General features: G+C 58.3%; 3 protein-coding genes across 5 annotated transcripts; 1 reads left to right on the forward strand and 2 right to left on the reverse strand.

Moving 5' to 3' along the window:
• The first annotated feature begins 5,882 nt into the window (after positions 1-5,882).
• On the forward strand, positions 5,883-16,535 carry PKMYT1 (protein kinase, membrane associated tyrosine/threonine 1). Its single transcript, XM_022594625.3, has 8 exons — positions 5,883-6,451; positions 11,922-12,424; positions 13,315-13,808; positions 14,511-14,617; positions 14,751-14,923; positions 15,009-15,166; positions 16,068-16,166; positions 16,250-16,535. The coding sequence occupies exons 2-8, from the start codon at positions 12,074-12,076 to the stop codon at positions 16,359-16,361; spliced, it is 1,494 nt and encodes a 497-aa protein (XP_022450333.1). The 5' UTR covers positions 5,883-6,451; positions 11,922-12,073; the 3' UTR covers positions 16,362-16,535.
• A 62-nt stretch (positions 16,536-16,597) lies between these two features.
• On the reverse strand, positions 16,598-19,943 carry PAQR4 (progestin and adipoQ receptor family member 4). 3 transcript variants are annotated; one of them, XM_022594628.3, is made up of 3 exons: positions 19,496-19,943; positions 17,906-18,127; positions 16,598-17,721 (listed from the first exon to the last, which is right to left on the reverse strand). In XM_022594628.3, exons 1-3 carry the CDS (start codon positions 19,659-19,661, stop codon positions 17,288-17,290), a joined length of 822 nt encoding a protein of 273 aa, XP_022450336.1. In that variant the 5' UTR covers positions 19,662-19,943; the 3' UTR covers positions 16,598-17,287. The 3 variants fall into 3 exon arrangements, with proteins under 3 accessions (XP_022450336.1, XP_089752464.1, XP_022450337.1); XM_089896338.1 differs by having other exon boundaries at positions 17,906-18,202; positions 19,496-19,581; XM_022594629.3 differs by lacking the exon at positions 17,906-18,127 and having other exon boundaries at positions 19,496-19,940.
• An 890-nt stretch (positions 19,944-20,833) lies between these two features.
• Positions 20,834-25,212, reverse strand: KREMEN2 (kringle containing transmembrane protein 2). Its single transcript, XM_089896339.1, has 9 exons — positions 24,692-25,212; positions 24,279-24,453; positions 23,449-23,540; positions 23,226-23,350; positions 22,872-23,025; positions 22,097-22,429; positions 21,907-22,029; positions 21,746-21,824; positions 20,834-21,500 (listed from the first exon to the last, which is right to left on the reverse strand). The coding sequence occupies exons 1-9, from the start codon at positions 24,783-24,785 to the stop codon at positions 21,290-21,292; spliced, it is 1,386 nt and encodes a 461-aa protein (XP_089752465.1). The 5' UTR covers positions 24,786-25,212; the 3' UTR covers positions 20,834-21,289.
• Between the last annotated feature and the right edge of the window lie 305 nt (positions 25,213-25,517).

Raw genomic sequence — 25,517 nt, forward strand, 5'->3', positions numbered from 1 at the left:
TTCCTCAGGTGGGCGGATGAGCCTGGAGGTGGGGCCTGGGCGCAGGGGGCTTGGTGGGGAGCCGAGTACAGGAGACCCAGAGAGGTAGGCCTGGGAAATGCCAGGAGTTGGGGCCTGGACCCCAGCCCAGGTAGAGGGCTGAGGGGGTGGCTTGAGGGGCCTTTAGCACAGCTGCATGTTCAGAAGATGTCTGACCCGCAGGTGCCTGGCCTCCTCTTCAACTGGCCTCCCCCAAATTCCCACCCTGGCAGGTGGTGCTGTTGTGAGCAGTTGGCAGGGAGCCTACTGACATGGGCTGTGCCATTTTAGGCGATGCACTCCTTGGGCCTCCAACTTGCACTTCCGACACCCCAGCTGTCACCTTGCCCTGGGCTCCCAGCTCTGGCGCCTCAAAGTTGCTCCTCTATTCGGAGGCTGGGCCATGTCCCCTCACACCTAGGGGCAAAAGGTAGCCCAGGACCTAGCTCCATCAGGGGCTCTCTCAACCCACTCTAAGTGGTCCATGTGCTCTCAGGCTGTCCTGCCAGGGCGGGGCTGGGGGTAAGCTGAGGGGACTGGCCTTGCTGGGGGTCGGGGTGGTGGCATTGCAGGGGCCGGAGGTGCCCAACTGGGCCAGGCCCTAGTCCTGAGCGGAGTCAGCTGGCCCAAAGCCCCAGACTGGTTGGCATTTTTCACAGGCCCATGCCAGCACCCAGGCAGCCTGGCAGTGGTGGCGGGCACTGGCTTTCCCTCTGGCAGTGGCCAAGCAGGCGCCCAGACTGTACCTCCTGCGAGGCCTCTCCTAGTCTCCCCGCCTGCCTCCTCCTGGGCCAAGCTTCCCTGGCGCCCTGCAGGGTGGGCCATGTGTCTGTGTGTCTGGGTCTGTGCAGGGGGCCCTCAGCTATCCCAGGTCTGAAGCAGACACCTTGGGCCTAGACTGGCGCAAGGTGGGCAGACAGCGAAGTGGCATCTGAGGTAACAGGGGCTGCTGCTGCCCAGAAGTGTGTGGATGAGCAGAGGGTGGAGGCCTGTGTACTGCCCGGCCTCAAATCCCAGCCCCGCTGCTTAGTTGTAAAATCTGTGCCAAGTCCCTTCTCTCTGCCTCTGTTTCCCCATCTGCAAAATGGGGTAAGAAGTAGTTCCCCCATTTTAGAGGAGAGTGAACAGACTCAGGAAAGTGGGATTTCTGCTCAAGCTCCCAGCCAGATGGAGCTGGTATGTGAACCCGATCTGCATCTGAACCCAGCGCCCAGTCGACTAATCATAGGCCACTTGGTCACCGTCCGTGAGTGGGCCAGGGAGCCGGTGCCTGTGGCCATGGGGCAGAGCAGGTGGTCTGGCAGGAAAGCCCTCCCCAGGGAGCCTGAGTGGACCATCCCAGCTGCCCCCCGGCTGTCAGGAGTGGTTGAGGCTAGGGGCCACCCCTGAGCCCCTCCCAGCAGCCAGTAAAGGTCCAGCCTCCAGGTGGGGCAGGAGGTGGGCCTGTGGGGTGCTGTGCCGGGGTGCCTGGCTGAGGGGACCCAGCTCAAACAGAGGGGTCTTGTTCACAGGTGGGTCTGTCGGGGGGAGGTGGGTGCCCCAGGCATAGTCACATCACATGTGCTCTCATGTGAGTGTGCTCCCAGGGTGCAGGCCCTCCTGTGGGAAGCGAGCAGCAAGGGTGCAGCCCAGCGTGTGTGTGGGGGGGGCAGAGGGGGAGGTGCTGGTGGCTTCAGCCCAGATCCCTGCATTGGCCACCTCTAGGACACCTCTGTCACCCCCAAGCACGTGCACTGTGCAAAGCTGACTTCTATTAACTCCCTCTCCTGTCAGATTTTTTTTTTTTTTCTTTAATGCGGTACGCGGGCCTCTCACTGTTGTGGCCTCTCCCGTTGTGGAGCACAGGCTCCAGACGCGCAGGCTCAGCGGCCATGGCTCATGGGCCCAGCCGCTCCTGGGCACGAACCCGTGTCCCCTGCATCAGCAGGCGGACTCTCAACCACTGCGCCACCAGGGAAGCCCTCAGATTATTTTTTTTAAAAAACCTATGGGGGCTTCCCTGGTGGCGCAGTGGTTGAGAGTCCGCCTGCCAATGCAGGGGACGCAGGTTCTTGCCCCGGTCTGGGAAGATCCCACATGCCGCGGAGCGGCTGGGCCCATGAGCCATGGCCGCTGAGCCTGTGCGTCCGGAGCCTGTGCTCCGCAGCGGGAGAGGCCACAACAGTGAGAGGCCTGCGTACCGCAAAAAACCAAAAACCAAAAAACAAAACAAAAAAAACCTATGCCAGGGACTTCCCTGGTGGTCCAGTTGTTAAAACTCAGCACTTTCACAGCCTGTGGGCCTGGGTTCAATCCCTGGTTGGGGAACTAAGATCCTACAAGCCGTGCAGCATGGCCAAAACCAACAAACAAAACTTATGCCATTGCAAAGTGTGCACAAGACAGAAACATACAGTATAATAAGTACCTATAAAGCACCTATGCAGCCAGCACAGAGGTCAAGAAATAGAACACAGCCAGCTCCCCAGAAGTGTCCATCACAATCGCTTCTTTCCTGTTAGGGTAGCCATGTTTGCACATGTGGCCGTCTTTTCCTTGTCTTTCTTTCTTTCTTGTTAATTTATTTACTTATTTATTTATTTTTGGCTGCATTGGGTCTTCGTTGTTGCTCGTGGGCTTCCTCTAGTTGTGGAGAGCAGGGGCTACTCTTTGTTGTGGTCCGCGGGCTTCTCATTGCGGTGGCTTCTCTTGTTGCGGAGCACGGGCTTTAGAAGCGTGGGCTTCAGTAGTTGTGGCTCACATGTTCTAGAGCGCAGGCTCAGTAGTTGTGGCACACGGGCTTAGTTGCTCCACGGCATGTGGGATCTTTCCGGACCAGGGCTCGAACCTGTGTCCCCAGCATTGGCAGGAGGATTCTTAACCACTGCGCCACCAGGGAAGTCCCTTGCCTTTCTAAAGTCACATTATTCCAATTTTGTGGCCCCATCCCTGGTGAGTGGTGAATGCGGTCTTGGCAGGCCCTCGGTGCTATTTCTGTGACAGGTCACTCGGGGGCGCGCTGTTCAAGCTGGGTATCACCTGTATGTGCGGCCAGGACCCGGGGAGTCCAGAGCCTGGGCAGGGGTTGGGGGGCTTCCTCCTGGACCGAGCCTCTGCCAAGTGCTCTGGTCTCAAACCTGTGACCCCCCCCAGGTGGGTGCAGAGGTCCTGGGTCTGAGTCTCCTCCAGGGGCCTCCTTTAGGTCCAGGCAGGTGCTTTAAAAACTGCAAAACACTATATGCACGAGGGAGTGTTACTATTATTATCAAACAGTGAGTAAGTTCCTACTGTGTGCTTGACCCTGTCCTTTATTCACATGCACTTTCTCATTTAGTGCTCATACACCCCAAGGAGGAATGAACTATTATTATTATCCTCATTTTACAAATGTGGAAACAGGCCCAGAGACATAAAGCAACTTGCCCATGATTGCACAGCTTCTGTGTGGCAGAGTTGGGTTAGAGCCTTAAATTCCCTGACTCCATGGTCGATGCTCTTACCTGCTATCTGTACTTAACTTTATATTAAAGCATGTTTGTGAATTTAAAAATTATTATTTTAAAATTTATTTATTTTATTTATTATTTGTTTTTGGCTGTGTTGGGTCTTTGTTGCTGCACGCAGGCTTTCTCTAGTTGCGGCGAGCGGGGGCTACTCTTCGTTGCAGTGCACGGACTCTAGGCGCGTGGGCTTCAGTAGTTGCGGCACACAGGCTCAGTAGTTGTGGCTCATGGGCTCTAGGGCTCAGGCTCAGTAGTTGTGGCGCATGGGCTTAGCTGCTCCGCGGCATGTGGGATCTTCCCAGACCAGGGCTCAAACCCGTGTCCTCTGCATTGGCAGGCGGATTCTTAACCACTGCGCCACTAGGGAAGTCCCTAAAAAATTATTTTTTAAGTCATTGTGAATTAGACGTTCGGACCTGAGCCCAGGACTCCCGGAGATGGGGCTGGCAGAGGGGCTGGCAGCTGGAGAGGGGCCTGCCTGCTCCCGGGGTCTCCTGGGGACAAGCCTGGGGTCTTTAACAAGGATTCAGCCTGAGTGACAGGGGCTGGCCCGTGGCTACCAGATATGCTAATGCAAAGAAGGGCACATGGAGGGGGTGCTGCAGCCCCCAGAAAAGCTCTGGGTCTTGGGCCTAACCCAGGATTCCAGGCCCTCCAGTGCTGGTCCATGCAGTGGAGAGTGTTCCCTGAAGGTATAAGCACCACAGTGAACTGGGAGCCCTGCAGTCCATGACCTTTCAGAGACTTGGGGAGACAGAAGATCAACAAATAAACTGATAGACGACAGAATTTCAGATAGAGATAAATGCTATATGAAAATAAGGTGGGGGGCTGCCCTGGTGACGCAGCAGTTAAGAATCTGCCTGCCAATGCAGGGAACACGGGTTCCAGCCCTGGTCCGGGAAGATCCCACATGCTGTGGAGCAACTAAGCCCATGCGCCACAACTACTGAGCCTGCGTGCCACAACTACTGTAGCCCACGCACCTAGAGCCTGTGCTCTGCAACAAGAGAAGCCATGGCAGTGAGAAGCCCGAGCAAGGAAGAGTAGCCCCCGCTCGCTGCAACTAGAGAAAGCTCACGCGCAGCAACAAAGGCCCAGTGCGCCAAAAATACATAAATAAATAAAATTTTTAAAAAAAAGAAGAAAAGAAGGTGGGAAAGGAGATGTGATGAGATAGGGAGCTTTCTAGGGAGGGTGGCCTGGAAGAGTGACTCCCCTTGATCCTGTTAAACAGATAAAAAGTCCCCTCCGATGGAGGAAGAAGCAACCCCCCTGCTAAGAAATTTAAGGGGATCATGCTATTTGAACCTCCAGCTCGGTGAAGGAAGCATAATCAGCTCCACTTTTACAGGAGAGGAGACTAGTCCGAAGCTCAGAAAGGCCCAGGGCCTTCCCAAGGTCGTTCAGCCAGGAAGGGGCTGAGGGAGGTTTGAGCTGTGCTTAAGTCTCAAATCCAAAGAATGGGAATGGCTGCCTCGGAGGTGGCCGAGGCCTGGAGACAGGGAGGCTTCCTGGAAGAGGCAGAATTTTCTGGTTCACGAAGCCGCGCGTTCCGCAGGTGGAGGGTGTGTGTGTGTGTGTGTGTGTGAGTGTGTGATCCCCACCGCATCCCCAGTACGGTGCAAGGCAGGCATGAGGAGGGAGCACTGAGCCCAGGGCATTCCACCTCGCCGGGACCCCGGAGGCGGCAGCGACTTCCTGTGCAGCCCCAAGTGACCGCCTCTTGGGGCTACACCTCCGGGGCGAAACGCAGTGACCATTCCCTTTATAGATGCGAAAACTAAGGCAGCCCAGCGAGGGCCGTGGGTGCCGGCACCTGGGTCTGGAGGTCGGTCGACGTCCGGAGGTCGTTCGGGGTCCTGGGAACCAGGCGGGAGTACCCAAGAGCAGGCTCAGACCCAGCGTGGCACCTCAGCCTCTAGGCGGCACCGCGTAGCCACACCCGACCTGGGCCAGCACAGAGAAGGTTTCGCGCCTGCGCAGTGAGAGCGCTCGGCCGCGGAGCCGGCGGGGCGGGGTCGGAGGCGCGCACGCAGGGACGTTGGGGCGGAGCCCCAGCAGGCTGTGCGCCTCTGACAGGCTGCACCGGGGGTAAGAGGCGTTCCTGGGCGGGGCCTCGAGGCCGGTTTGGAATTTTTGGCGCGAGCCGTGTCCGCGCGCGTTCACGGGCCGTTCCCCCTCCGGAGAGTCCTCCCGCCCTGGCTTGCGGAGCGGTGGGCCGAAGACCCCGGACCGCTCCGAGGGCTCCTGTGCCCTCCGCCGACCCGGAATCTGGGACCTTGCTGAGCTGCGTCCCGCCCTCCCGCCCCAGGTGAGCCCATACCCGGCCCTGAAGGTTCTCGGGCGGGATCGCCCTCTCCTCCCTTCTACCTCCCTCGCGAGCAACTCCTTGCCCCCTGACAGTCCTTCCCCGGATCTGCCTCACCCCCAACCCCTCCCGCCTCCTTCCTCACCTCTCCGACAGCCCCACCCCTCCCTGGGCCAGCCCTGCCGCGGGCGGCTCCGCCCACTTCCCCTCTAGCGGCTCCTGCCCCTAGACAGTCCTTGCCCTCCTCCTTTCCCGGCCTCCCTCTTTTTCTGGGAGCCCCCTTCCACAGCGACTGCTCCCCCTTTACTCGTCCCTCCCCAGGAAAAGCCCCACCGACCTTCCATCTACAGCCCCTCCCCCGTGACAGCTGGTCTGCTCAACTTTATTCGCCAGGGTTTCCTCACGCCCACGGAGGTGAATCAGCTGTGGCCCTGACCAGGAGGAACTCACAGTCTAGTGCGATAGACCGTGGTCAGCAGATGTGTCCTGCCCAGTGAGAGGGTGAGGCCCCTGAAAGCTGCAGAGCTCATCCCGGCCTTGCTTCTGCTCAGGGCCACCCTGGATTCACCGGGAGCCCCTGCTTCTCCTCCCTCCCCATCCCACCCCCAAAGCTGTTTGGCCATGCCAATGGTGCTAGAACGTAAGTGACATTGGGATGATCTGAGAATTGGTTTAAGATGCAGGTGCCCAATGTCCCTGAATGTGATATGGCTGGGCCCGGAGGCTCTACTTCTAACCAACACCCTAGGGGTTCCTGACACCCTGGTCCCTCACTTTGAGAAACTCTGGGATGGGATTCCTGAGATGCATAGAGGCAGAGGGAGGGTACCCACAGGCTGTAGGGTGAGTCTTCCCATGCAGGCCCCTGTGGGGTCCCTCCCCTCATGCCTTACTTTCCTAGGCACTGGAGAGTACCCTTCAGATGACTGCTCCCTCCAGTTTCAGTCACTGACTCACCCCCTGCTAAGTATGGAATCTTTTGATACACTGTGGCTCCTCTCAAAATTGGACTTCTCTCCTTTTTTCCTCTTGTTATTCTTTCAATTATAACATTATAGCAACACAGTAGCCCTCTTTGCTCCAATACAAAAGTCACTTACACCCGTGGGACCACTGTATTTTGTGTGTTCTTTCAATTACTACTCAGAGCGTTATTTATTATATATTATTTACTATATAACAGTTACTGAGGGATCTGCATGCCAGACACTAGACTAAGGCTTCCATGAAGTTAGCATTACAGGTCCATAAACCCCTGAGGCCAGGTGTGTTTCAGAATTCAAAATGTCTCCCATTTTAGAAAGCTAATAGGGTATGTGTAACATTTATATGTAACACCATCCATTCATGGGCCTGGGACATCATTTCATAATCAAACACATTAATATTTCTGTCAAGAAATATATGATTATTTTACACTTAGAGGGAAGAATAGGCCAGGTCAGATTTTTCTGCTAAGTGAGGTTTGCATGTAGATATCCAGTTGTCCCAGCACCATTTGTTGAGAAGACTGTTTTATTTCTCAATTGTTTTGGCACCCTTGTCAAAATCAATTGACTATAAATGTGAGGGTTTATTTCTGAACTCTCAGTTCTATTCTATTGATCTGCATGTCTATCCTTATGTGAGTACCACACTGTTTTGATTACTGTAGCTTTGTAGTAAGTTTTTTTAAATTAATTCATTTATTTATTTTTATTCATTTATTTTTGGCTTTGTTGGGTCTTCATTGCTGTGTGCGGGCTTTCTCTAGTTGCGACGGGGGGCTACTCTTCATTGTGGTGCGCAGGCTTCTCACTGCAGTGGATTCTGTTGTTGCGGAGCGTGGGCTCTAGGCGCACAGGTTTCAGTAGTTGTGGCACGTGGGCTCCAGAGCACAGGCTCAGTAGTTGTGGTGCACGGGCTTAGTTACTCTGCGGCATGTGGGATCTTCCCGGACCAGGGATCGAACCCGTGTCCCCTGCATTGGTAGGCGGATTCTTAACCACTGCGCCAGCAGGGGAGTCCCGCTTTGCAGTAAGTTTTAAAATGGGGAAGTGTGAGTCCTCCGACTTTGTTTTGATTGTTTTGACTCTTTTGGGTCCTGTTAATTTCCATATGATTTTTAGGATCAGTTTGCCAATTTCTGTAAAAAGCTACCTGGGATTCTGATAGTGATTGTGCTGAGTCTGTAGATCAATTTGGAGAGTATTATCATTTTATTTATATTGTCTTTGGATCTATGAACATATAATGCCTTTCCATTTATTTAGATCATCTTTAATTTCTTAAAGAAGTTGGGGGAAGAAAGAAAAGCAAGTGTATATGTATAATTTTTTTACATTGACCTTCTTTTTTACCATTTCTGGTTCTCTTCATTTGTTCCTGTGGGTTTGAGTTACCATCTGGTGTCATTTTCCAGTCCAATATAATTTTGTTCCCACACACTTAAATCTTTGTGCTGTTATTTGCAAGTATATTACATTTCTATATATTATATGCCCAACAATACAGTTACATACATAGTTTTATACAGTTGCTTTTTAAATCAGTTAAAAGAAGAAAGGAGAAAAATATGCGTTTATACTGTCTTTTATATTACATAATTACCTTTACTGGTGCTCTTTCTTTTTTTCATGTATGTTTGAATTACTGTTTGGGATCACATGGTTTCAGCTTGAAGAACTTCCTTTAGTTTTCTTTGTAAAGCAGGTCTGCTAGCAATGCATTCTTTCTGTTTTTGTTTATCTGGGAATATCTCTTTTTTGCCTTTATTTATTTTATTTATTTTTTTGCAGTATGCGGGCCTCTCACTGCTGTGGCCTCTCCTGTTGTGGAGCACAGGCTCCGGACACGCAGGCTCAGGGGCCATGGCTCACGGGCCCAGCCGCTCCACGGCACGTGGGATCTTCCCAGACCAGGGCACGAACCCGCGTCCCGTGCATCGGCAGGCAGACTCTCAACCACTGCGCCACCAGGGAAGCCCTGTTTTTTGCATTTACTTTTGAAAGATAGTTTCATTGGATATAGGATTCTTGGTTGACAAATTTTCCCCTAGTGCTTGAATATGTCATCCCACTTCCTTCTGGCCTCCATTGTTTCTTTTGAGAAGTTAACAGTTAATCTTATGGGGGGGGTTGTCAGTGATGAGTCATTTTCTCTTGCTCCTCTCAAGATTTTCCCCTTGTTTTTGGTTTTCAGCAGTTTTAATATGGTGTGTCTGTGTGTGGATCTCTGCATTTATCCTACTTGAAGTTCATTGAGCTTCTTGGCTATGTTAATATTTTTAAAATCACATTTGGGAAGTTTTAATCCATACTTTTCCAGCTCCTTCTCTTCTCTCCTCTGGTGTACCCATCATGCATATGTTGATTCACTTAATGCTGTCCTAACATTTCTCTGAGATTTGGTTCCCTTTTCTTTGTCTGTATTTCAGATTGCATAATTTCTATCAAACTATCTTCAAGTTCACTGATTATTTTTTCTGCCAGTTCAAATCTATTGTTGAACCCCTCCAGTGAATTTTTTCATTTCAGTGACATTGTACTTTTCAACTATGCATTTGGTTCTTTTATAATTTCTATCTCATTATTGATATTCTCTATTTAATGAGATGTTGTCATTGTGTTTCCTTTACTTCTTCAAGTGTGGTTTCCTTTGGTTCTTTGTACATATTTATAGTCGCTACTGTGAAGTCTGTCTGTTAAATCTGACATCTGGTCTCTCTTACAGGGAGTTTTTGCTGTATGTTTTTTTCCTGTGTATGGGTCACACTCTCCTGCGTCTTTGCATATCTTGTAATTTTTCTTTGACATTTGAGATAATATGTTGTAGCAACTGTGAATATTGGTTCCTCACCCTACCCCTGGGGGCTTGGGATTGTTTTTGCTTGTTTAGTGACTGGCTGGACCACTGTAGTGATGTCTCTTTCCTAAACAATGTGAAGCCTTTGACTTTGCTCCTCAGAGAGCCCAGCCTTGGGCATGTGCACAGTCACCCTGGGACACTAGTGGTTTTAGGGGGGCTCTATTTGTCTTCTCCCTGATCATACCCAGCTGTCAGGCCCCACCAATTGCTGGATGATTGCTCTGTTGTTTTTGACAATGCCCTGGAACATCAATTGCTCCATAGACTGATCCAGTCAAATTTGGGCTTTAAAGGGGTAGCTTTTGTTGTTTTTTTGGCTGTGTTGGGTCTTTGTTGCTGCGTGTGGGCTTTCTCTAGCTGCGGTGAGCAGGGGCTACACTTCGTTGCGGTGCTTGGGCTTCTCATTGCCGTGGCTTCTCTCGTTGTGGAGCACAGGCTCTAGGTGCATGGGCTTCAGTAGTTGTGGTGCATGTGGGATCTTCCCCGGACTAGGGCTCGAACCCATGTCCCCTGTATTGGCAGGCAGATTCTTAACCACTGTGCCACCAGGGAAGTCCCTAAAGGGGTAGCTTTGGAGTTCAGTGTTTAAGGTTTGTTCTAACCTCAGGAAGCCTCTTCTTAGCTGTCTCTTTCCCCAGTTCTCTCTGGTAAACTAGTTGTCCTGTGGTTCACTTGTAGTGCAAATGGAGGTATTGGCCTCCTCCTAATTGCTTAGTACCAAAACCTCCACTGATTTTGAGAGGGTCTTTAAGCTTGAACTTCTCATACTCTACTTCTAATCAAGTCACATTTTTGCAGGGAGAGCTTTGGAGCTCTCTGTTTCACGACCTGCCTCTCCCCGGGCAGAATCTCCTGAGCCACAGCTCTGGAGCTGGGGACAGGGACAGTGGTGGTTGTCTCTCTGAGTAGGGGCCGGTGAAACGAGGAAGCCCCCAGCCTCTCTGCTACACTCAGCTGAAATTTAGCCTCTGCTACATGGAGCTGGAAGCGAAATCCCACTAACTGAGTTTTAGCACCTTAACTACGAAAAAGGAAGCAAGAAAGAAATTTGAAATTCAGACTTTCTTCTTTTTTTTTTTTTTTGCGGTACGCGGGCCTCTCACTGTTGTGGCCTCTCCCATTGCGGAGCACAGGCTCCGGACGCGCAGTCTCAGCGGCCATGGCTCACAGGCCTAGCCGCTCCACGTCATGTGGGATCTTCCCGGACTGGGGCACAAACTCGTGTCCCCTGCATCGTCAGGCGGACTCTCAACCACTGCGCCACCAGGGAAGCCCTTTTTTTTTTTTTTTCAATATATAAATTTATTTATTTATTTATTTTTGGCTGCATTGGGTCTTCGTTGCTGCACGTGGGCTTTCTTTAGTTGCGTCGAGCGGGGGCTACTCTTCATTGCAGTGCACAGGCTTCTCATTGAGGTGGCTTCTCTTGTGGAGCACGGGCTCTAGGTGCGCAGGCTTCAATAGTTGTGGCACATGGGCTTAGTTGCTCCGCAGCATGCGGGATCTTCCCAGACCAGGGATCGAACCCATGTCCCTTGCATTGGCAGGTGGATTTTTAAGCACTGTGCCACCAGGGAAGCCCTAGACTTTCTTTTTTCCTTTGGAATTGGAGATAAAGGATAGCAGACCTGTGTTAATATTTCTACCTTACAGTCTTGGAAGAGGTTGGATTTTTTTTTTTTCTGGTTGCACCAGGTCTTAGTTGTGGCCAGCAGGCTCCTTAGTTGTGGAATGCAAACTCTTAGTTGCGGCATGCAAACTCTTAGTTGCGGCATGCATGTGGGATCTAGTTCCCTGACCAGTGATTGAACCCAGGCCCCCTGCGTTGGGAGTGCGGAATCTTAACCATTGTGCCACCAGGGAAGTCCCTGGATTTTTTCTTTTTAAGTTTTAATTTTTATTTATTTAGTTTTTTGGCCATGTTTTATTTATTTGTTTGTTTGTTTGTTTGCCATGCCACCCTGCTTGCGGTATGTTAGTTCCCCAACCAGGGATTGAATCCTGGGTCATGGCAGTGAAAGTGCCGAGTCCTAACCACAGGACCGCCAGGGAATTCCCCAAGGTGGGATATTTTAGGGCCAAACAAGGCAGAGATGTGCACACAGGTATGGTCTGGCTCCAGGACATGCCTTGGTTTAACCTCTGCTGGACTGTGGGAGCCTCCAGGACACGACCCTGTGGTTTTCAGTCTATGTGTCTCTAACCCCCAAGGTGCAGGTGACCACCTGCAGGCGTGCATACATTTGTATACCTTTTCCCACCAGGTGCTTGTTGTGCCCACCGCCTCCATGCCTAAAGCAGAGTGTGTGTGTGTGGCGTAGACTCGGCTCTCTTCTGCAGCCTCTTTGGGGCCATAGGACCAGGTGCTGTTTTGAGTGACACACTGTCCTGAACTCTGGGGGCTCCTGTGCTGGACATGCCTGTGCCCGAAGAGGGCACCCCGCCACCCCTGAGTGGCACCCCCGTCCCGGTCCCAGCCTACTTCCGCCATGCAGAACCTGGCTTCTCCCTCAAGAGGTCTCGGGGTCTCAGTCGGAGCCTCCCACCCCGGCCCCCTGCCAAGGGCAGCATCCCCATCAGCCGCCTCTTCCCTCCTCGGACCCCAGGCTGGCACCAGCCCCAGCCCCGGCGGGTGTCGTTCCAAGGCCGAGCCTCCGAGCCCCTGCAGAGCCCCGGGTATGACCCGAGCCGGCCGGAGTCCTTCTTCCAGCAGAGTTTCCACAGGCTCGGCCGCCTGGGCCACGGCTCTTATGGAGAGGTCTTCAAGGTGAGTCAGTGACAGTTCCCCAGGCCTGTCTGGGGTAACCCCCTGCCGCCTCGCCACCCCGGCTGGGATGGGACAGTGTCCTGGGAAGCCTGTTCCCCTCCTTTCCCCTGACGGCCCACCTCTTGGGCTGGCAGGCTCCCCTCAGTGCTGGACTTGGCCGCTTTCTCATAACCCCACATGCAGGCCCCTCTGAGGCCCCCTCAGTACACACTCTCCCCTTGTCCAGAGCCTGGCACGCCTTGCGATGGCTCCCACCTGCCACCTCCTCCTGCCTGGTGCCAGCCGTGTGGGGGTCTTGGCAAGCTCCACAAGGCCCCGGAGCCAGGCCACCCCCCGCCCCCAGTGCAGTGCCCACCCCACCTCCCTCCTGCTGCAAGCACTCAGGCGACACCTCCATGCCACCTTTTGTTTCTTAAAATATATTTTCCAATCATGTATATTTCCTCTAAAATGGTAGTTTTCCTTACACAAGTACTACATGAAGACAATTTTGTTAAAAAGTACAGAGGCCCCTAGGTCAGGGGAAACCACGGTGATTCTCAGGTGGGCGTTCTTCCTTCCAGACTTTTCTCTGTACTTCTCTGGAATTGACCAGATAGAAACAAACCCATCTCATATGCCGCATGGCAGACCACACTGCCTGTGCTGTTCTGTAGGCAGCTTTTTTACTTAACGCATTCTCCTGGGCCTGTACTTAGAGGTCTGCCCTGTCTCTTCTTTCGCTGGGTCTCCAGCAAACCAGCACCTGGGGTGGAGGTTTGTCCAGCTTTGCTCTTGCACACGTGGGGGTCACTCTAAGGTAGCTGCCATGCCATACCTTCCGCACACGTGAAATCTTAACAGAATCATCTGGGTTGTCCTCCTGAGTGGTTGTTCCCCCTCGCTTCCAGGTGCGCTCCAAGGAAGACGGCCGGCTCTATGCCGTGAAGCGCTGCATGTCACCTTTCCGGGGCCCCAAAGACCGGGCCCGCAAGTTGGCCGAGGTCGGCGGCCATGAGAAGGTGGGGCAGCACCCGTGCTGCGTGCGGCTGGAGCAAGCCTGGGAGGAGGGCGGCATCCTATACCTGCAGACAGAGCTGTGTGGGCCCAGCCTACAGCAGCACTGTGAGGCCTGGGGCGCCAGCCTGCCCGAGGCCCAGGTCTGGGGCTACCTGCGGGACATCCTGCTGGCCCTGGCCCACCTGCACAGCCAAGGCCTGGTCCACCTTGACGTCAAGCCCTCCAATATCTTCCTGGGGCCCCGGGACCGCTGCAAGCTGGGTGACTTTGGGCTGCTGGTGGAGCTGGGTGCATCCGGAGCTAGCGAGGCCCAGGAGGGAGACCCTCGCTACATGGCCCCCGAGCTGCTTCAAGGCGCTTATGGGACAGCGGCAGATGTGTTCAGGTAGGGCTCGACGTGGGAGGCTCTTCCTGGTGTGCGGGGGAGTGGTCAGCAGAGGGTCACCATCCTAGCCCAAAGTCAGGAAGACTTGCTGGGAGATGCTTCCCCAAGGGGTTGGGGGTCCCGCCCTCTAGTTGAGAGGGGTCTGGAGAGTTAAGCTAATCAGAGAACCCTCTGGAGCCACTTTACCTGATTCACTTGTCTCTTCACTCATCTCACCACACCTCCAAGGGAGGGACTATTATTACTCCATTCACAGGGGAATTGGGCACAGCAGGTTAAGGGACTTGCCCCCAGTCCACAGTGAGCAGGTGGTGAGGCTGGGCCTGGACCAGGCGCTGGGTTCCAAGGTCCATGCTGGTCACCACTGCTCTGCTTCTGACAGTCGCATCCAGTCACATCAACAGGGTGATGAGAACATCCCTGTTAACAACAGCGACCAGACTGCCGGTCCTGTGGGAGCGGGGTGGGGGGGTAGGTGGTGTGTGAGCTACGCTGGGCCCGGGGTCTGTGCTCCACGATATAGTCCCCATCATCAGCTCTGCCGAGACCTTCTTAGGGCCCCCAGCCCCTCCTTCCCCACCTCCCTGGCTCATGGTGGAAGATAGCATCCCTTTCCTACCCTTCTTCTTGGGGGTAGCCTGGGGCTCTGGGTTCTGTGTCTCGAGGTCAACCCTGCCCCTCTTCTGTCCCTGTCCCTCCCAGCCTGGGTCTCACCATCCTGGAGGTGGCGTGCAACATGGAGCTGCCCCATGGTGGGGAGGGCTGGCAGCAGCTGCGCCAGGGCTACCTGCCCCCTGAGTTCACTGCTGGTGAGTGGGAGGAGAGGATTGGAGGGGATGCACTGCCACAGGGAGGGCAGGCTCTCATGGGGGGTGGCTGGTGGCAAGGGACTGCCAGGCTCAAGGCCCCATCACCCCTGATGTGGCCCTGCCCCGGGGACAGGCCTGTCTTCTGAGCTGCATTCTGTCCTCACCATGATGCTGGAACCTGACCCCAAGCTGCGGGCCACAGCCGAGGCCCTGCTGGCCCTGCCCATGCTCAGGCAGCCGCGGCCCTGGACCGTCCTGTGGTACATGGCTGCCGAGGGCCTCAGTCGAGGGTGGGCACTGTGGCAGGTAAGCCAGGGAAGGTGATGGGTGGCCCTGCTCTGTTCCTTGGCCCAGGGTCTACCTAGCCTCCCTCGGCCCCCTGTCCCCACAGGCCCTGCTTTCCCTGCTATGCTGGCTCTGGCACGGGTTGGCACACCCTGCCAGCTGGCTGCAGCCCCTGGGTCCGCCGGCCACCCCACCTGGCTCGCCGCCCTGCAGCCTCCTCCTGGACAGCAGCCTTGCCAGCAACTGGGATGACGACAGCATAGGGTGGGTGAGGACTCTGGGCAGGCGGCTGGGAGTTGGGGGAGACGGGCCGTCAGCATGGCCAAACCCCATGCCCAAGGCCCAGGCCCCAGCCCCATGGGAATTAGTAGTGAACCGGCATCCCTCCCACAAACCTGGCCCCCATCATACGCCGGGAAGGAAACCAAGGCTGGTGGGGCTGCGGCCTGGCCTAGTTTGAATGCAGTAGTTTCTTCCAATCTCAGTGTGTGGACCAGGGGCCGTACGGAGCAGGGCGAACTGGCAACCTCACAGTGAGGGTGCTGCCATGCTGGGGAGCAGCACAGGGGCCACAGCACCTGCTGGGAAAGGCAGGCGGTGCAGCCCCCACCCCCCAGAGGCTGCCAGTACCCAAGGGCAAGGTATTATCCTTCCTCTTAGGGCGCAAAACCCCCAGAGCCTGGTGAGCTCCCGCCCTGGGAGGAATTCCTTAGTCCCACGTGCCTGGTGGCCAAGTGAGAGGCTGTAATTAAGAAACTACTGCAAAGGAAACCACAAGCTCAGGGCAGACAGTTCTCAGAAGGAATCACGCCATTAACCCCTTCCTTACGAGAATGTCACCCCATTGCCATGGGGGCGCTTTATAGCAGGCAAAGTGCCAGATGAGCTTCAGTTACCACAAGGTCATTTCAAAGTCAGCTCAGTCAGAGCCCATGTGTTCTGAAAAGGGACAGAGGTGGCATTTGAGTGTGGTCAGGTAGACTTTAGAAGTTGTCAGAGTGTTCTTTCAATGTCCACCAATGCCCATTGTCTGAGAATGGCACCTGCCTGTGTCAGGTAGGAGCTCGGAGCCCACACAGGGTCAGGATTGGTGTTGCTGCTCCCACCCAGCCGTGGCCTCCTCCCTTCCCCTCAACACCCTGCTTGTCTTGCCTACCCCCCGCAGGCCCTCGCTCTCTCCAGAGGCCATCCTGGCCAGGGCTGCCGGGAGCACCTCCACCCCCTGCAGTGGCTCCCCTGCCTCCCGGGGCAGGTACACGCTGAGGTGAGCGGGCCCAGGGTCCCAGGGGGTGGGAGGGGGCAGCTTTTGGATCCTGAGAGTCATTTCTCTTTCTTCTCTCCCCCTAGGGATTCTCTGGACCTAAGTGACATTGACTCAGAGCCTCCACAGGGCACCTTCCCCGCTTTTGAGCCTCGGAACCTCCTCAGCCTGTTTGAGGACTCACTGGGCCCAACCTGAGCCCACGGGCCCAGGCTCGGCACTTTTAACCTCTTAGCCCCTTCCCTCCATCCTCCTGGAGGCTGGGGTCTGTCTGGAAACTCCAGTGGTCCCTTCTGCCTGGCCGTGTCTAATAAAAGGTATTTGAATCTTGGGAGTACCCAAGCTTGCTTGCATGGCAACACGGCGCTTACTGACGTTGCCCAGGGTCTGAGGCCCCTGCGACAGCCCAAGGTTGAGCTCTGCTGCAAGGCCCCAAGCCCCAGGCTGGCAGATTGGAGCTGGGAGTCACCCACTGTGTGGAGCAAAGATTTCCTGAGCAGGCATGTCCCTGCTGGGCAGGTCAAGCTTTCAGAGCACTCAAGGTAGAGGGTGCCCTCAGTCCAGTGGGGCTTGGGTCCAGGGCCATTCAGCTCTTTACATCTCTGTGCCAGTTGCTTGGAAAAAGCAGCAGCCACCACCCTCCCGCCCCTAGGTCCTGGGATAAGAGGCTAGTCCTGTTGTCCAGACCCCTCATTCCACAGTCTCTGACAGCAGGGAGAACGGGCTGCTGGGAGGGCCAGCATGCAGGGTGGACAGACAGAGGGCAGGAGGCTGGGCTAGGCAGCTGTGAGGTGCCTTATGTGAGGGTCAGGGTGGGTGATGGCTCTGGGCTGGCAGGATCCCAACTGTCCCTTTGGCCCAAACCTCACAGGTCACAGAGGGTAAAAACAGGCCCAGAGAAGGGAAGGTTTCCTTTCAGCCTATAAGTCCCGTGGAAGAAGGCAGGAAGGGGAAATGGAGATCCAACGTGTGAGTAAAAGAGGCTAGTCCACAGGGAAGAATGGATGAACAGATGAGGGCTCCCCGCTAGGAAGTCCCATTTGCTGGAAGCATCCAGGGAGCCAGCATGGTGCTGTTGGCCCTAGAAGACTGTGAGCAGGCCGGCATGGCGGGCGGGAGGTGGCTCAGTCCAGGGGGCAGATGTGCCGGGCGGCCCAGAGCAGGTCAGGCACGACGCCAGCGTGCAGCTGGAGGATGGAGCCCACGCTGAGCAGGTGCATGATCTGGTGTGAGTTACCCCAGTAGTCGAAGCGGCCCGGTCCCCAGCGCTCTGGCAGGCGGGCCACGTTCACCAGCCCCCCAAGCAGTGCCAGTGCATCCATGCGCAGGTAGCAGCGCAGGGAGCCTGGAGCCCCAGAGCCCAGCCCCACTCCCCGGGCCCCAAACATCAGGAGGCGGGCGCCAGCCTGCCAGCCAAAAGCGCGGAGCCGGCTACTGGTGGAGGGGGCGGTGAGGGCCCGCCAGCCTGCCACACCCGACAACACGGTGTAGGCCACCAGGGCAGCTGGGCGCAGCCAGGGCCTGCAGGCCAGGGTGCAGTGGATGATGGGCAGGGCCCCTGCACAGAGGAGAGAGGCAGGAGAGGGCACATCAGTCTGGGGATCCACCTGCCCTTGTCCCTTTTTTTTTTCCTTCCAGTTTCCCTGATACCTGCCCTTTCTATCTCAGGCTCATGTGAGTGTACCCAACCCCCAGCTCCCATCCTTCAAGCCCTCCGCCCCCCACCCCATCCCTTGGCTCACCGAGGGTGTTGACGAGGCAGACCCCACACATATCCAGGGCAAGGAGCCGAGTGTACACAGGGCTGCCCCCTTTGTGGCACATGAAGAGGTGATAGAGCACAGAGCCTGCAGGGGGTGCCAGGCAGGCTACACAGTGTGTGCCCCACAGCCAGCCATCCTTGCCCAGCTGACCCCAGGGCAAGGTCATGGGCAGCAGCACCAGGAAGCCCAGCAGGGCCAGCCCTGGGGGAGGGAGACAGTTTTCCATCAGACAGCTTCAGCAGTGAGGACAAGTCATGTCCTCAATGAGGCCACAGGCTAGAGGGATGGGAGCAAGACAGGTCCTGACAAGGCTGTTGGCCAACTCTTGGCCGGCCCTGGACGGAGGCAGGCTCTGGGCTTTCAGTAACTTTATTTAGCAGAGCTCACAATAGTTCTGGGAAGGGGAGACCATTATTCCCACTTTATAGGTGAGGAAACTGAGTAACCTGCCCCAGGGGACCCCAGCAAGTAAGCAATGAAGCAGCACAGAGCCCTGGGCAGTCTGACTCCCAAGCTGGTCTCACCCTTGCAGCCACCACACCACTTCCCAGGAAAGCAGGGGGCCCCCACTCCCCAATCTGGCCTAGGTATATCAGCAGAAGCCAGAGGGGGCATGATCCCAAGGTGAGTTCTGAATCCGACATGTAGGCAATGACAACAGATCCCAGGGCCACTTATCTTGCTCCTGCCAATCCCTATGTCCTCTCCTCTCCAGAAGGGACCAGACAGATGGAGGCTGTGGGCCTTTTTGTCCACCAGAGCAGGTGAGGCCAGGCAGGGCAGGGGGCTGAAAGAACCCTGTTCCATCTTCTACCCAGGCACCTTTTCAGGGAGTTCCAGTGCTCCCAGTCCAGGCCTTCAGAACCATTCCTACCACTTCCTGCAGGCACTTTGGCATTGCCCTCACATGGGTCAAAGGTCAGCACTGGCAGGCTGTGGCCGCTGACTGCCCACTGTTGGCAGGGTCTAGCCAGGCCACAGTCCCCCTGGGGGCAGGTACCAAGGCTGGTCCCAGCGCACTCAGGGCCCCTCTATCCACCCGGGTAGGCCAAGGACGGGCAGGGCTGTGTCAGCACAGTTCCGCGGGGCCGCGGAGGAGGGGCCCGGGGCGGGGTCGGAGGGGGGGAGGAGCCGCCACCAGGCGGAGCCCGGCGGCTGGGCTGCTATGGACGGGCGGGGGCGGCAGGGCGGCCGGGGCCTAGTTTCTCCTCCTGGGCCCCTCCTCGCCAAAGTCAACACCCATCTCCGGGACGGGTGCTGGCGGTAGAGGGTGCCAGGGCGCAGGGATTACGAAGCGGCCGGAAACCAGATTCCTTATTCCCAGGGCTCAGAGGGATTAAGCGGATTCGGTCTCCGACTCTGCTTCCCTCGCCTGCCCCGGGGGCCCCGCCGGGGGAGCAGAAGCGGGCAGCGACGATCGGCACAATGGCAGCTTTGTCACCACGGCTCCTGGCCGTGCCAGGGCCGGGGCAGCCCAGGACCTGGGCGCTGGGGCTCTCCTCGGCCTTCGGGCCCCCGGCCCGGCGCGGGCAGGGCTGCCGCGGATGGGGGATGCGGGGCGCGGCTCACCGTGCGTGTAGATGTTGCCCAGCTCGTTGTGCATGTAGAAGAGGCTACGCAGGCAGCCCGAGCCGCTGCTGGCCGGCCGGTAGCCGGTGAGCACGAACTTGTTGAACTGCAGGTGCGGCGGCGAGCTGGCCCAGTCCAGCAGGCGCGGCCCGGCCAGGAACGCCATGGCCCGGCCGGGCGAAGTCGGTCCGCGCTCCTCTTGCCCCCGGGTCTCCTCAGCGGGCCAACAGCACCCGGAGCCTCATCCCTGCGCCCGCCCACCTCCCAGTGCTCGGTCCGCGCACGCGCTGGCCCGGGGGGTCCCGGCCCGTGCCCCGCTGCGCACGCGCGGGCCCCGCGACCCCCACGCCTGGGCGGAGGCCGGGGACGCACAGGAATCCGGAGCGCAGTGCGGCTGGCAGGCGCTGTGCAGGGACAGCTCGCGGCGGCTGCTGTGGCGGCGGCAGCGGCCAGTAGTAGTCTCTGGGCTGCCGGGAGGACGGGCGCGGCCGGACGCGGGAGGGGACGCCAGGCTCCGCCCCAGCTGCTCGCCCCCGCCATCCCGCCAGGGTTTCGCGCTCTGGGCTCCTGACGTCGCGGCTGCGAGGGCCAATGGGCGCGGCCGACTGGGAGGTTCCTCCCGGCAGCCGCCCAGACCTTCAGCGTCTTAGCATAATATATGCGGTCCCAGTCTCATTTGCATGGGGTGCCTGTTGGATTGGGACCCGACGTTCTGGGTCCCGGTGGCTCGCGTTCCCTTGCAGTTTGCGCCCGGGCTTTTCGCGCTACCCCCAGGTTGACTCACCCTTGGGCCTTCACCCTCCCGGGCACAGCCCCTCCACCCTGCAGCACCCCACAGCCCGGGCTCTGTCCAAGGTGCTGCCGACCCGGGATTTTCGGACGGGTCAGGTCTAGAGCCGGCGCGCCCCTACTCCACGGGTGATATCTCCACTCGCCCGACTTCCCCGGAGCGCAGCAAGGCGTGCCGAGATGCCCGGGCCTATAGGGGTGTGCCTGACGTGCCCGGAGCCTTCCAGTGAGGCCCTGCCCTTCGGGCCAGGCTTCTTCGAGCTTGGGCTGGGCCAAAGTCGCTCACTGTTCAAGCCAAAGGCGCATCTTCGGCCCCGCCCAGGACGGGCAGGAAACGGAGAGGGAGAGAGGGCAGGAGGCCAGGGAAGGAAGTTCAGTCCCCACCAGGGTTCATCCTAAATCAGGTCCACGAAGGCATCCCTTCTTCTGCTTAACCCTGCTGACAACCGGCCTCCACTTCCTCCCCTTCTCCAGGACCCCGCCCACTCATCCTTCCGCCTCCGCGGTTCCTCTGCATTCCAGGCTGCTACACGAAACTCTTTGCGATGAACGCCTTTAACTTGCATGTACACAACCACTCTTGGCACTGTACCCTCATAGCTCTTCCCACACATAAGAAATTCCGGAGCCCTGTACCAAAATAGGTCTTTTATTCAAAATCTATGATTAGTCTTTTGACCACTTTTGTTGACCTCTCACATTTCACTTTGGGCAGCAGTCCAGAACCACCCCAGAAGGGGCTCAAAGACCCAGGTATCCAGGTTTATGAGGGAAGTCGAATTCCTCTTGCCCTTTGGCCTTGACCATCTGGACCCCGAGGGTCAGGTGAAGTTCCCAATAATAGCACCAGATGCTTCCTGTCCAACGTCTGGCCTCCTTGAGATGACTAGAGGCCGAGCTGCCAAACTTCAAAGGGGCAGAAGGCCAAGGTAGGCAGTGTGTGGCAAAGGGTCTCAGGAGTCTATCCCGCTGCAGGAGGGTCCAGTGGACCCTGGGGGTCCCGAGTCAGAGAGCAGAGATGAGTGAGCGCAGGGAACTCTGGCTGGAGGCGCTCAATGGCCGGTAACTCGCGGTTAGACTCTCAACCTGGGGGTCCCCAGGAGGACAGGGCAGGGCGACCCCTCGAGGCCGGCGGTACCAAACGGCCCAGCTTCTTGCGGGGTCCCGGGAAGGCCCCAACGCTGGGGGCCCTTTACCCGGAGCCAGCAGGCAGCTCCTAGAGAGGGAGCAGACGTCAGCCGAACCCCCAACCAACCTCACCTCCAGCACCTTGCTTCGCTTGTGATCCGACGCGTCCCTCGAACGCGTGATCCTCGTCCCTCGAACCCAGGAGTTCCTTCCAGCCCTGTTCCCGTCGTGGGCCCTAGCTTCCCACCAGGGCCCCCCACGCCCCGGGGCACCGGGGTGGGGCGTCAGGCTCCCGGCAAGGTCCGCCCTCAGGTCCTGCCCCAGAGCGCGCACCGTCCGCGCAGCAGGCGCAGCAGCGACAGCAGCAGCAGCAGCAGCACTGAGACGGCCGTCACCGTCAAGAAGACCTGGGCTGCGGGCACACGAGTGCGGTGAGGACAGGGCTGGAAGGGTCTGTTCCCCAAACTCTCTCCCGCCTCCCACGTCCGTCTCACCCCCAATCGCGGCCTCTGGAGCCCCAGGCCGGGGGCTGCAGCTCACGTTGGCCCCGTCGGGGGGCCCTGCAGGGGTCTGGGCCGAGCCCTTGGGGGGCGCAGGGTCGTCGGCGTCCTGCAGCCCTGCGGAGAGGGGTGTGAGGCAGGCTGGCGGGGGAGCGGGCTGAGGGGGGACGCGGCGGGGCCTCACCGCGGTAGGTGAGCGCGAAGCCCTGCGCATGGCCGCGAGCGTCGCTGCGGAAGGTGAGCAGCAGTGCGACGGAGCGCAGGCGCAACGGCCCCGGCGGCGGCGGGCGGGAGCCGTCGAAGGCGCGGAGCAGGCTGCCCGAGGCGGCGTCGCGCAGCTCCAGCTGGTCGCGCGGGTCCGCCAGCTCGAAGAGGCGGAAGGTGAGCTCCAGCGCGGCGCCCGGGGGGCCCAGCGCCCAGCTACAGTTCCGGTCCGGCCCGTACTCGTCCGGGAAGTCCGGGGAGTAGATGACACCTTGAGGTGCAGTCCAGTTCCCCTGGCAGGAGCCCACGGACACTGTGGGCGGGGCCGGCGGTCAGAACCCGGAGACCGGCGGGCTCCTCCTTCTACATAGAGCCCCGCCCCTTCCCAGCTAGGCCCCGCTCCAGACAGACCAGCCTCATCTTCGGACCCCGCCTCCACCCCAGGTTCAGCCCAACTCCCTCCTCCGACCCCGTCCAACCCCTTCCATAGGCCCCGCTGTCAAACTATTAATTCCCTCCTCAAGTCTCGCCCTCAAACAATTCCTTTCTCAGGTCCCGTCCTCAGACCCAGACCCCTGGCCCCAGGTTCAGCCCAGTCCCGTTTTCGGGCCCAGTCCTCAACCCAATCCCTTTATTAGGCCCCGCCCCCAACCTACCGCCTTCCCTTCCCAGATCCCGCCCCCTGTCACGGCATCGCTGAGTCTCACTCAGACTCTTCCCCTCACCCGGGCCCCTCATCCCTGCCCACTCCTCGCCTTCGTAGATGCCCAGGCGCCCATCACCGCCGCACAGCTGGCCCGGGTGGCCAAAGCAGATCTGGTCACAGTCGGTGGCCGGAGCCGGGCGTCCCCGGGCCAGGTCGCTTTCAGAGCCACAGAAACAGGCGTAGCCAGCCTCCACGCCCGCCAACTGGGAGCACAGACTGGGTGACCACCGAGACAGGGGCTGGGGTGGGGGTGGGGTAGTGGGAGCCAGGGGTTGGGGTCGGAAGGGGGAATCGGGCTGGGGGTTCAGAAATTAGTGTCAAGGTTTGGCCTCAGAGTTCGAAGTTGATTTGGTCCTGAGGTCAAGGTCAGGGGTCACCACCGGTCTGGGCAGGTGGGCAATACCTGGTAGCCCTTCATGCGGCAGAAGCGAAGGCACACCTGGACCGTGAGCTTTGTTGAGGTGCCGCTGGGGCCGCTGAGGGCCGGGGGTGCCCCGGAGTCCACGAAGCAGCCCAGGTACCCAGGCACTGAGGGGGCAGCAGAGTCAGGCTCAGTGAGGCGCCTCCAAAAGCGAACTCTGCCCAGGCAGCCCGGCTTCCACCCTTGTCCAGTCCGGCCCACTCACTATGACACGTTGGGATATCGCAGTAGCGCCAGTAGATGCCCTCCTCTGTCTCGGCCACGTAGCACCATGGCTGCACATCACCATCTGGGTTACTGTTGGTACAGGAGAAATAGTTGGGATCCTCCTGTCCCACGAATGGCAAATTCCAGCCCTGACCCACGGCTTATTCTCAAAATGGCCACCGTGTGTGTTCGAGCAAATTCTGGTTTGCCCACCAGAATGGATGTCGACTTCCGAGTGTACGGTGGGAAGTCATTAAAGGGCCCTGGGGGCTGATTTTAGGTCTTCAGCTGTTGCTAGGCTATGAAGACTTTGAGGCCATTTGTAGTATTAGTCCTCCACCCAGCCATGGGCCTCAGCCAAGTCCCTTGTCTTGGAATCCTGCTTTAAAGCAGAAGTGATGAGCCCTAAGCTTTGCGGTTCAGCAGGGAAGTGTCCTCCCGCGCAGCTCGGTCCCTGCCGCTTCAGACCGAAACTGTGGCTCTGAACCCCCAATCCCTCCGTCACCACCAGTAGATGTGTCTCAAAAGAAGATGTGAGCCAAGGGCCCGGCCCCTCACTCCAGGGCTTGCCCTATGACTACGCCACGCCCTTATGGGCGCCTTGAGTGCCCAGGCCTGACCTGAGGCTCTGCAGAAGTTATGCGCCTACGGCCCAACCCAGGTCAGAAAAGGTTCTACCCCACGCTTAAGCCCCGCCCCCAGGCCCTCGAGATGGCCCCTGTGCCCGCCCAGCAGAGACCTCCGCTCCGCCCATGCCGAGGCCCAGCTCCGGGCCAACGCCTGTAATAGTGCACCCAGCTCCGCCCCAGCGAAGGCCCCGCCCCTCACCGGCAGAAGTTGTGCGCGCCCAGCCCCCAGCGGCCGTGGGGGTCGCTGGCGCTGCTGTAGCTGTGCTGCTGCGTCTGGTCCCAGTAGAGGCACGGGCGGCCAGCCCCGCGCGGGCCTGTGCGGTTCTGGTGGCCGCGGTAGTCTGCGCCATTCACCTGGAAGCACTCGGACAGGCCTGCACGGCGACGGCGGGGCCTGGGAGGTCCTGACCCTTGCCGGGCATCCTCACCCCACACTTCGATGCCAACTCCCACCTAGCTCCCCAGCCAGCGCCCCCGGCGCCCACGGGGCCCTCGGGCTGCTCAGCTGCTGCCACCACCTGCTCTGCCCCCTCGCCAGTGGGACTCGGGTTCTAGGCGCGGAGGCCGAGGAGGGAATGGTGACCTCGGCCCAGTCGCCGGGCAGCGACTCACCTGGGTTATGCAGGCTCCCAGCTGAGGTCCCGCGTGGCAGCAGCAGCCGGAGCAAGAGAAGGAGGAGGAGGCCCTGCGGGGCCCGTGTCCCCATCGTCCCCAGCCAAGAAGAGGTCGCCCTGGCCCGCACAAGGCCCTTGTCGCCCCTGGGGTCGCTCCGGGGTCTCCCAGGAGGCCTGGGGGGCGTTGTCCTCTGACAGTCTGCCCTCGTCCCCGCTCTGCGAGGCGCTCTCTATCTGGGGCGGGGGGTGGCGGTAATATCTCCCAGGGGTATTTGCCTCCTAGGGTTTCTGGCCCTGAAGGCGTCTCTCTGCCCCGGCCCCTACTGGGAGTCTCCCCGGGGGGACGATCTCTGGCCAGGGATGTTCTCCGTCTCTGCCTCTCCGGGCTTGGGGTCCTGCCTCGGCTTCCACACCCGCCCCCTCCCTCTACCTCTTGCTCTCTGAGTCTCCCTCGCCCAGGTCTCCGACGCGCTGTCTCCTGCCCCCCTGGCGTCCCTCCCCACGGGTCCCTCCCCCCCCCCCCACACCGAGGCAGGGAAGCCCCGCCCGAGACTGGAGCGGAGGCAGCAGGTCCAGACACCTCCCACGCCCGCCCCCCATCTCTGGGACCCTCTGTGTCCCGGAGCGCGCCTCCCCTCCCTTCCTCCTCTCAGGGTCGGTGAAGGTTCCTGCGGGAGCGTGTGGAGGAGGCCCGGCCAGGCTGGTAGACAGAACGACCCTAATGGGGGAGACACAGGACCCTCTCCTGAGGCCACACGTCCCCGGGGCACCCGGAGTCCCCAGCTCACAGACACCCTTGAATGAAGTGCAGGCACGCTCTCCCA

This window comes from Delphinapterus leucas, chromosome 15, assembly GCF_059928025.1.
Source record: "Delphinapterus leucas isolate spDelLeu-1000000601 "Yukka" chromosome 15, BTC_Dleu_Yukka2, whole genome shotgun sequence".
Lineage (NCBI taxonomy): Eukaryota > Metazoa > Chordata > Mammalia > Artiodactyla > Monodontidae > Delphinapterus > Delphinapterus leucas.

Excerpts from the sequence above, each read along its gene's own strand:
- PKMYT1 (XM_022594625.3), top strand. The coding sequence starts at position 12,074 with ATGCCTGTGCCCGAAGAGGGCACCCCGCCACCCCTGAGTGGCACCCCC. Across the intron at positions 14,618-14,750 it reads GCCCCCTGAGTTCACTGCTG|GCCTGTCTTCTGAGCTGCAT; the intron begins GTGAGTGGGAGG and ends CCCCGGGGACAG. Across the intron at positions 15,167-16,067 it reads TGGGATGACGACAGCATAGG|GCCCTCGCTCTCTCCAGAGG; the intron begins GTGGGTGAGGAC and ends TACCCCCCGCAG.
- PAQR4 (XM_022594628.3), bottom strand. The coding sequence starts at position 19,661 with ATGGCGTTCCTGGCCGGGCCGCGCCTGCTGGACTGGGCCAGCTCGCCG. Across the intron at positions 18,128-19,495 it reads GGGCAACATCTACACGCACG|GGCTGGCCCTGCTGGGCTTC; the intron begins GTGAGCCGCGCC and ends TCCCTCCCCCAG. Across the intron at positions 17,722-17,905 it reads CTGCCTCGTCAACACCCTCG|GGGCCCTGCCCATCATCCAC; the intron begins GTGAGCCAAGGG and ends TCCTCTGTGCAG.
- KREMEN2 (XM_089896339.1), bottom strand. The coding sequence starts at position 24,785 with ATGGGGACACGGGCCCCGCAGGGCCTCCTCCTCCTTCTCTTGCTCCGG. Across the intron at positions 23,541-24,278 it reads GGCGCGCACAACTTCTGCCG|TAACCCAGATGGTGATGTGC; the intron begins GTGAGGGGCGGG and ends CTGTACCAACAG. Across the intron at positions 21,825-21,906 it reads TCCAGAGGCCGCGATTGGGG|CCCAGGTCTTCTTGACGGTG; the intron begins GTGAGACGGACG and ends GTGTGCCCGCAG.